The 9,958-nt window shown below is 42.6% G+C and overlaps 1 protein-coding gene across 4 annotated transcripts in view; it reads left to right on the forward strand.

The window, feature by feature from the left end:
• The window catches only part of DAG1 (dystroglycan 1), a 92,249-nt gene extending 84,307 nt beyond the window's left edge, over positions 1 to 7,942 (forward strand). For all 4 annotated transcript variants that reach the window (XM_015407410.1, XM_015407412.1, XM_015407411.1 and 1 more), the window contains one exon: positions 4,504 to 7,942. In XM_015407410.1, coding sequence (XP_015262896.1) covers positions 4,504 to 6,894 — 2,391 coding nt within the window. In that variant the 3' untranslated portion in view covers positions 6,895 to 7,942. The remainder of the gene's footprint in view (positions 1 to 4,503) is intronic.
• The last annotated feature ends 2,016 nt before the right edge of the window (positions 7,943 to 9,958 follow it).

Here is a 9,958-nt window from a genome sequence, read left to right on the forward strand (position 1 = left end):
TTATAAGTGTCTGTTTGGTTCACTACTCACTGTAAAGAAAGTTGTTTATGACCTGTATGTAATTGCGGTCGTGCTTTTTCGCTTTATTAATTAAAAATTTTTTTTTTAAAAAAACAAACCAGTATAAGATACAACAAATAATGCAATACAAAGAGCATAATATAGTAAACAATATATAGTTTTAGGTAACTGCCTAAAAATATCAAATACTAATTAGGATCCTGAGCAATGTTCCCTCTAAGCTGTGGAGTCTTGTGAGCAAAAAATCAACTTTGTGAGCTACTGGCATTAAAGTTGTGAGCGAGCGATTTGGCCGCTGTATAAATTAGTTTGCTCTGGAGCCATCCTTCCTGAGCGAAGACAAAAATGTGTGAGCCAGAGGCTAAAAAACTGTGAGCTAGCTCACACTAACTCAGCTTAGTGGGAACACTGCTCCTGAGTCTCCAAAGGTCAGAGCTGCTAGAACTTTAATTTTTTAACTGGCCCTCCCACCTCCCCATTTATTGACCAAGTTACCGTGGTGCCATGTAAGTATCAGCAAGCATTTCAGCTATTGAGGGGTAGACTCTTAGCATTAAGGACCTAGGACAGAACAAACTAAAAAGAGTGCAGTGAAGTAGAGGGGCTGATTTTTTTAAATGCAGACCTCCCTAAAGAAGCAGATGGTACATTACTTCCAGGTGGCTGGCAGTATCAGGTAATAGCAGGACATCATCTAGTCATCAGAAAGCACTTTTTAGTCCTGTTTATTTCAGTGGCAGTGATTTTGGCATATGTTTATCTCACTTGTTGAAATTAATGAGATTTATGATTACATTTTGGCTGAATTGTGCCTAGATTGGTATTCTAAAGAGCACTACAAAATATGCACATATGCTGGGCGGGGGAGACTGAATGTTAAAGCAAACTTTCCTGAGAACATTCACAAAATTCCACTTGGAGATATCTTGTTTGTCATTGATTTTTTTGCGTTGCCTAGTAAACATCCACTACCTGCCGAAAAAGTGAAGGTAAAAATGAATCGTGCAAACTTAAGATTCGTTGAAACCAGTTTTTATCTCTTGTGGAGATGCATGTAATGTGTACCGAGCCCAGAATTTTCTCTGCTTTTTTAAAAAAACACTTTCTGTATAATTGCTTGTCTTGTAAAAGCAAATGCTGCAAATAGTCTCTTCAGTACTTTGCATCTTAGTGCTGTTTTTGCTCCATTGATATTTACAAATTCTCAAATTTAGCTGTTCTGTAGGAAGTTAACAATGGTTGTAATTCGCTAAATGACAGCATATTCTCATTATTTAGGTTCATTCTTCATGTGGCATATAAATTAATGTGACCCTTATAATAATATGGTTACTGAGTTCTTCCTAAATGAGTAGCTGCTATTCATTAAATATTCCCCCTGCAAGAGCTAAACAGGAATTTTTTTATGTGGAATAATTTTCTGTATACCCATTGTGTTTTCTTCCTTGTGTTTAGTTTTGCAAGGAAGCTCTCATGTGCATAATTGCAACTTGTTACATGACTGACTTTTGTCAAATCAGAAAATACGGATGAGTGCTGTGGAGCTGCAGAGAAATGAAAATGCTCTTACTGAGCAATAAGAACTATGATCTAGACGGCAGCCGTCTCAGTTGGAACTAGGGTTGCCAGTGGGCCTGCAGTTTCATTTTATGGTTGAGTGTCAGTCATCCTATCTAACTAAACAAAATTTTGGTTTTATTAGAATAGCTTGAAAACCCATATGGTGTAAAAAGGGTGGGGTGGTGGCAGTGGTGGCGGCAGCGTAGTTAAGGTTAGATTCCTGTAGCAGTGTCCAGGCCTCTAGCAGTTAGGCAAGAGGTTGGCAAAATACTTCCATTGCATTCCACTGCAGGTCTGTGGAAGAAGCACACCCATCATAAGGCCAGAAAGGCCTTTGGAATGTAAGTGGACCTAAGGGGAATTCTCTTCCAAATATTTTTCAGTTCATAGGGTAAGTGGAAATTTTCAGTTGATAACCTTATCACATCACAGGTTGCCTTCTATCAAGGTAAAGGTAAAGGTTCCCTTGCTCGAAAGCCAGTCGAGTCCGACTCTAGGGTTGCGGTGCTCATCTCTGTTTCAAAGCCGAAGAGCCAGCGCTGTCCGAAGATGTTTCCGTGGTCATGTGGCTGGCATGACTAAACACCAAGGTGCATGGAACGCTGTTACCTTCCCACTGAAGTGGTACCTGTTTATCTACTTGCAGTTTCTTGCTTTCAAACTGCTAGGTTGGCAGGAGCTGGAACTAGAGACGGGAGCTCACTCCGTCATGCGGCAATCCGGGTCTCAAACTGCTGAACTACTGACATTCCACAGCCTGCAGTTCAGCGTCTTAACCACTTGAGCCACCGCAGCTCCATTATCAATGAGTATTGTGTTAATATCATGAGAATGTTATAACTGTTAGAGGTGTTCTATATAAATGATAGTTGGAGTTGTTATATGTAAAGTTTGCTTGAATATATCCCTCCCCAAGATTCAGTAAGATGGATTGATGATACACCCTTGGTTTCAGAGCAAGCAGGAAATTGGCATAGGCATAGACCCCATGTATGTTGGAGAGGGGAACACCCTTTGTCATGCTTTCGGACTGTCAGTTTTTCCCGATCACACATGGCTGCAGAGAAAATGTCCCCAGTAAATGGAATAAATGGCAGATCTGCAGACACATATTCTTCTGGGTAGCATTTGAGTACTTCAGGCCTTGTCATGATACAAACAGGATAGCTATGGAATATATAAGCATCAGAATTCATACACATTTCCCAATGGAATGTGAGTTATTTAATTGTGCATACAGTTTTGGAAGGGAGGAAGTGAAGGGGGGGGAATCAAAGGCAGGGAGGCAACCAAATACAGTTATCTCTATCTAGTCTTCCTCAGTGTATACATGTGTGATCTTTGCTTGTTTTAATTTTCACTCCCTAAATTACGCCACAGGATACTGAGTACACATTCATATTAGTCAATGGACTATAACCATTTCCATCTGCCATACAACGGAGTTACTTGTGGGAAAGCATCTAATCAGATGTTCAGTCCTTGGCCACAAATGGAGCCAACTATAACATGCTTGGATCTTTTGCTGATCCACAAAGAAATACAATCCCTAGGTTTCTTTTTAAAAATTCTGGGATGTTTGAGTACTTTGGACCTTGGTTCAAGACAGTTGGTCAGCCAGTACTTTTACTGGCCATCATAAATAGTGCATACACTCCTAAATGTCTCCCTGCACCTTTGAATCCTTGGTGCTCACAGTACACAGCAGAACTGGGAGTTCTTCACTCGTCTTGATGAAAATAGCTAGGCATGCTGCAAACAAGACCATTCAAATTCTGATAGCTATGGCTGCCTTGGAACATACTGTATCTGAAGAAGTGAGCTGTGACTCACAAAATCTCATACCCTGCCACAAATTTTGTTAGGCTTTAAGATGCTACTGGACTCTTGCTCTTTTCTGCTGCTACAGACAGACTAACACAGCTACCCATCTTGCTCTGTCTCCAAGGAAAAGCAGAGAACATGCCTTGAAAACCAGTTTTATAATTTCTAAATAGTTGTACATGAGCAGTGCCGCTGATTTCTTCTAATGTGTTATTAGCAATAGAGGCAAGCACTGAATGGGTTAGCCCTTGTTTGATAAAAGAGGACAGTTCAGGGGCTGTTTGTCCTTTTGTGACTGACATTTAAAGTATGTGGAGAATCCCCAAACAGGTATTAATAGTCTACACAGATGTGGCAAAACAGGGAAATTCTCACAGAAATGTATGGATTATGAGTGCTGGTATTCATTAAATGCCAAACATTTTTGAAATAGCATCAGGATTTTTTAAAAGTTCCACTTTGTAACTGGCCAGTATACTTTCTCAAACTACCCTTTTATTTTAGTGTCAGATTCCCAACTTTGCTACCTTTTGCCCTGCAATAGCAGAGGATCTGGTTAGCTTATCAACCATCCCTTTCATGTTGCTGCTGTGTGGTCCTGTCCATATCCGTGGCTGTAATGCAATAAGAGATTAAGTGCTTTTCATATTTCTCTAACTTGTTATTACTCTTGTACCAGGCTTCCTGATGATCATGGGAAGCTGTCCTTTAAAAAAACAATAACAGGTCCTCCAGGAGCATATCATACAGACTAATGTAGCTTATTCATGCAAAGTCTATGAAAATAACTGTCCTGCAAAAATGGTATTTGCCTACCTGCGCTCACACACTTACCTATATGTGTATCATATATGTGTACATCAGTGACCTAAAAGAAAACATCACTTCCTGTTTAATAAATATCACCTGGAGATTATTTTTACTTGCCCACATTCACCAGTGTCTTAACAAGCGAAATGAGCTCTTGATTTATCTTCTCATCTGCACATTGGAGGGGTTTTAAATGGCTGCTGCATAAAATTCAAACGTGCCAGACTATATCTTATTGAGTTCTTAAAGAAGGCATACCTTATTGTGTCTGTTCTTTCTCTTTCATAGATCACTGAAGCGGGAAAAGAATCTTTGCCTTCTTGGCTGCATTGGGACCCAGACAGTAGCACCCTGGAAGGTCTCCCGCTTGATACAGATAAGGGCATTCATTATATTTCGGTGAATGCAATGCAACTAATATCTAATGGAAGCTACATACCCCAAACCACCAATGTGTTTTCAATTGAGGTTCATCCTGAAGATCACAACGAGCCTCAGTCAGTACGGGTGACTTCACAAGATGTGAATGAAGCAGCACCATTTGTGTGTAGTGCGGAGGAACCAGTCACTATTTTGACTGTAATATTGGATGCTGACTTAACAAAAATGACACCAAAGCAAAGGATTGAACTTTTAAACCGCATGAAAAGCTTCTCAGAAGTGGAACTTTATAACATGAAATTAGTTCCTGTTGTAAATAATAGACTTTTTGACATGTCAGCGTTTATGGCTGGACCAGGGAATGCAAAGAAGGTGGTGGAAAATGGAGCTTTACTCTCCTGGAAATTGGGCTGTTCCTTGAGCCAAAATAGCGTCCCAAACATAAGCAATGTTGAAACTCCAGCTAAAGAAGGTACAATGTCTGCTCATCTTGGCTACCCTGTAGTTGGTTGGCATATTGCTAACAAGAAACCTAATCTTCCAAAGAGAATTCGGCGGCAAATTAATGCTACACCAACACCCGTGACTGCTGTTGGACCACCAACAACTGGCCTCCAAGAGCCCCCAACTAGAATTGTTCCAACACCCACTTCTCCAGCCATTGCACCTCCTACTGAAACAGCAGCTCCTCCGGTGAGAGAACCTGTACCATTGCCTAAGAAACCCACAGTTACTATTAGAACGAGAGGTGCTATTGTTCAGACACCAACTCTCGGACCAATTCAGCCAACCAGAGTGGGAGAAGCAACTACTACTCTCCCTGGGCCAATTCAGCCGACAGGGACAGGGTATGTGGAACCTACTGCTGTAGTTACCCCACCCACAACAAAGAAGCCAAGAGGAACCACTCCAAAACCAGCCACACCATCAACCACTGATATAACAACACGAAAACCTCCTAAAAAAGGTCCTAAAACCCCTCGACCTTCAAAGACACCTGGGACTACTCGGTCGCCTCTCATTAAACAGGAAACAGCCTCACCACCAACTCGCATGCGCACTACTACCATTGGAACTCCCCGCGTGCCCAATGATCCACCGGTGCTGAAAAACCATATCGACAGAGTAGATGCATGGGTGGGCACTTACTTTGAGCTCAAAATACCTTCGGATACTTTCTATGACAAGGAAGATACCACCACTGATAAACTGCAGCTGACCATGAAACTATTAGGTGAGCAGCCACTGGAAGAAAATTCTTGGGTGCAATTCAATAGCACTAGTCAGCTAATGTATGGGCTGCCTAATCGCACCCATTCAGGCATTCATGAATATTTCATGCATGCCACTGACAAAGGTGGCCTTACAGCCGTGGATGCATTTGAAATATTTGTCCATGCACTTGAACCCGATGAGGTGCCTCCAGTTAAATTTAAGGCCAAATTCCACGGAGACCATAATACAGTTACCAATGACATTCATAAGAAAATTATGTTGGTAAAGAAGCTGGCATTTGCACTCGGAGACAGAAACAGCAGTACTATTACCATAGACAACATCAGCAAAGGTTCTATTGTAGTTGAATGGACCAACAATACTCTGCCTTTTGAACCATGCCCGAAAGAGAAAATTCGAGCCTTGAGCAAAAAAATTTCTGATGAGTCTGGTGTTCCAAGCCAAGCTTTCTCTAATGCCTTAGAACCAGAGTTTAAGCCCATCAACATTTCTGTAGTTGGTGCTGGCAGCTGCAGACACATTCGGTTTATTCCAGTAACTAAAGAAGGACCACCTACAACTGCACCGCCTACAGATGTGCTTCCAGGACGAGATCCAGAAAAGACAAGTGAGGATGATGTGTACCTACACACAGTAATCCCTGCAGTCGTGGTGGCAGCCATTCTGCTTATTGCTGGAATTATTGCTATGATTTGCTATCGCAAGAAGAGAAAAGGCAAACTTACCATAGAAGACCAGGCTACCTTTATCAAGAAGGGAGTACCAATAATCTTTGCAGATGAACTAGATGATTCTAAGCCGCCTCCCTCCTCCAGCATGCCACTGATCCTACAGGAAGAGAAAGCTCCTCTCCCACCCCCTGAGTACCCAAATCAGAACATGCCAGAGACCACACCACTCAACCAAGACACCATAGGGGAGTACACACCACTGCGAGATGAAGACCCCAATGCACCTCCCTATCAGCCTCCCCCACCCTTCACAGCACCCATGGAAGGTAAAGGTTCCCGCCCGAAGAACATGACCCCGTACAGGTCTCCACCCCCTTATGTCCCTCCTTAATGAACAAGAGACACGTGTGGAGATGGGGCCTATAGTTCCACACCAGTGTTGTCTGTAAGGATCGTTGGCCTGCAAATCCCTTTACCAACCAGAAAACCAACATCCGGAATCTCAAATGTTGCCCGGTCCCGGCAGGCCCTCTCCAAATGCATTTGCTACACCAGAGTGCTTGTGGAACTTTCGGGAGACTGGTTTTATTTTTGCCTAACAGCTTTTGTTTTGTTTATTCATAGAAAAAAAAATCTTCTTGGCTCAAAAAGTATTCCTGACAGCAGGCGTCTCAAAGCATCAGTGAACTTGTGCAAAGGGAGACTGGCTGGACATGCAGGCAGCGCTAGGGGTGGCAGGCTGGGTCTCTGCTGTTTGCCTTTAAAACTAACTGTACTGTTTTTTCTATTCACGTGTGTCTAGCTACAGGGCATAACATGAAACATAGCCTAAGAGTTAAATTCAGAGGACTTTCTGAGGTCAACATTAAGTTTTTACATTTAATCGCTGTTACCTAAACTTGTATGTATAGATTTGGGGAAGGGGAGGGGAAGTGCTTTACTACAAATAAGCTCCTGGGGTGTTTCCAATGCCAGTCAGGCCGAGGGACTGTCTTTTTTAATCAAAGGAATCCTATTTTTTCACATGTTATACAAATCAGTCATCAGGTGGGGTCCTTTTGCAAACTGTAAAGAGAGAGAGAGAGGTGTTGTTGCTCTACCCTGCTGTTGCTGGACAGATGCCATGTTGACAGCCACAGGTTTCTTAAAAGATAATTTTAGGGAGCTCTTTGCAGTTATCAGAAAGCTGTGTGTCAAATCTCGCTACGTAGTGACATTGCTGCCTTTGGGAAACTGGAGGCCCAGCAGTGGTATCCTCAGGCTGCAAGGTTCATGGTGCTGCTGTGAGATTTTTCATCTGGAAGGCAAACTCTGGCTTTTGAAACACTCTTGAGGTATTTTGGTGAAGATGCAATATTTTTATGTAGTGTAATGCAGTTTCCTCACATCAAGACTCCTCCTAGACTCACAGTATTGGAACAGTTCCTCACCCCACCCCTCCCCCCCCCGTTCTCCTCTGCGCACACACAGACGCAATAGTAGCTGTCTGGCGGTTGGGAAAATAAAAAGCGCCAGAAATAGTTCATGGTTAAAATCAGTGAACTCTCAGCTCTAATTTTTTACTAAATTTTTGATACAGCCTCAAATTGTTTTATTAAAAAATAATTAAAAAACGGTAACGCTGCCAGCAAGTTTGTATGAGCTTAGCTTCTTAGTATCAACTCAGTGGGACTGACTGCTTTGCTCATTTTGGGTTTTGTTTTATTTTTCTTTCCTTTTTGGTCTTTCATAGTCACTGTTTTAAATATTAGAACCATGTCTAAGTTTCTTGCCTTTTTGAAAAGTGAGCTTTCACATCTTTCTCCTGGGAAGTTAGAGCTGCCCTCACGGTCACTCCCATGCCTTTTTTTCCTTAGACAAAGACATTCTAAGCATGGATTTTTTTCCCCCCTTGTCCATTTGAGACTATTTTTGGTACATTAAGAGGGAGGACAAAACCCTTTGCAATAATGAGTCCATCCCCTGGCTGGGGGCTGGGCAGCCTCTGGCTGACTTTGCACACAGAGCAGACACTTTTTAAGCCATATTGACTGTTTTGCAAAGTATGTTTGTGTGCTGACATGGCCAGTTAACTAGTGGTTAAATAGCTCAGACGACCTGTGCATCTGATCTTGCTAGGGTGGCATTTCCAATCAAGCCTTTTTTTTAAATAAAAAAACAACACTACTTGAACAGGATTTTACCTATCAAAGGCAAACGTTAGTTTGATTAAGGGCCCTTGTAGTTCTGCACTCTGCTTCTGCCCCCTGAGGTGGGCTGGGGGGTCTGTGTTGAAGTGAGGGTGACTGTAAAGGATGCTTCAGTTTTTACCTGTGTCTAGTTTGGCAGGCATATATTTGTCCTACAAAGTTGTCTTTAACAAAAAACCAGACTTCCTCTCTTCTTCTCTCCTCCCTCCCTCCCCACTTGACTGTTGCCGTATGTCTGAGATGAGGAGAGGCAATGTGGTCCAGTTCTCACATAGGCGTGCTAGCTGAAGGGACAGGGATCAAGTGGTAGTACTTTTGAACAGATGGTGGAAACCTGCTTGTAAGAGCTCTCCCCTTTCTCAGCCACTAGCCATGGCAGCATAGTGCCAAAACCTGTACTGGCAAGCCTGCCTTTCAGATGTCTCCAAGTTATCAATACACAGAGCCTCCTAAGCCCAAATGCTGCAAGTCAGAAGGGCCTTCCAAACAGTGCCGTTGTCCCTAGCAACTGATACCACTTTGTACTGGTCATGCGCAAGCACAAACAGTTTCAGGCCTGGGCCTACCTGTCACCATAGAAACTGGAGGCGAAGGGGCAGTGAACAGAATAATAACAATGGCATTCTCATCAGCCGCCTTCCCCCTAAGCACCAGTGCTGTTTATTTATGCCACTAGACACTGTAACAGTGGGAGAGAATCTTGTATTAAAAGTGTTCACCAACCACTGATGTGTTTTTATGTCCTTATATAATTATTTTAAAGATGTGTTTTCTGCATTCTGTAAAGAAGCATATCAACTAAATAAACCAGTGTACTTTACTACAAATGCAGAGGCTAGTGAGCTCTTCCATCTGATCCCGCTGGGTTCCCTTTAAACAGTGTTTCCCCACATCCCTACCCAGGAGGGTCCTGGGAGAGAAGCTGCAGACGGTGCATTAATAGACTCCTGGTGAGATTAAGACTGCTGAATTGAGCGGGGATGGCTGCTCCTTGGCGCGGCTCCCTATTTGTCTTTGTAGGAATTCTGGCAGGTTTGCTTACTGTTGGGTTGACGGTTTCACAACCTTGAAGATGTGAGAAACAAAGCACAATGGTAGATCTGCAGCAGTGCTGCTTGCCTTAAATTCTCTCCAGTGTGAAAAGACATTCCTTTTTGCTTTCTTAAAGTGAAGTTGACAGACAGCACGGAGCTTGCATTACAGCAAAGAATCTCATTTCTCTAAAGTGTCACACTAATAAAAATGCTGCTGGAGTCACAGCCTTCA

Source organism: Gekko japonicus, unplaced genomic scaffold (genome assembly GCF_001447785.1).
Source record: "Gekko japonicus isolate JY-2015 unplaced genomic scaffold, Gekko_japonicus_V1.1 scaffold298, whole genome shotgun sequence".
Taxonomy (NCBI): domain Eukaryota; kingdom Metazoa; phylum Chordata; class Lepidosauria; order Squamata; family Gekkonidae; genus Gekko; species Gekko japonicus.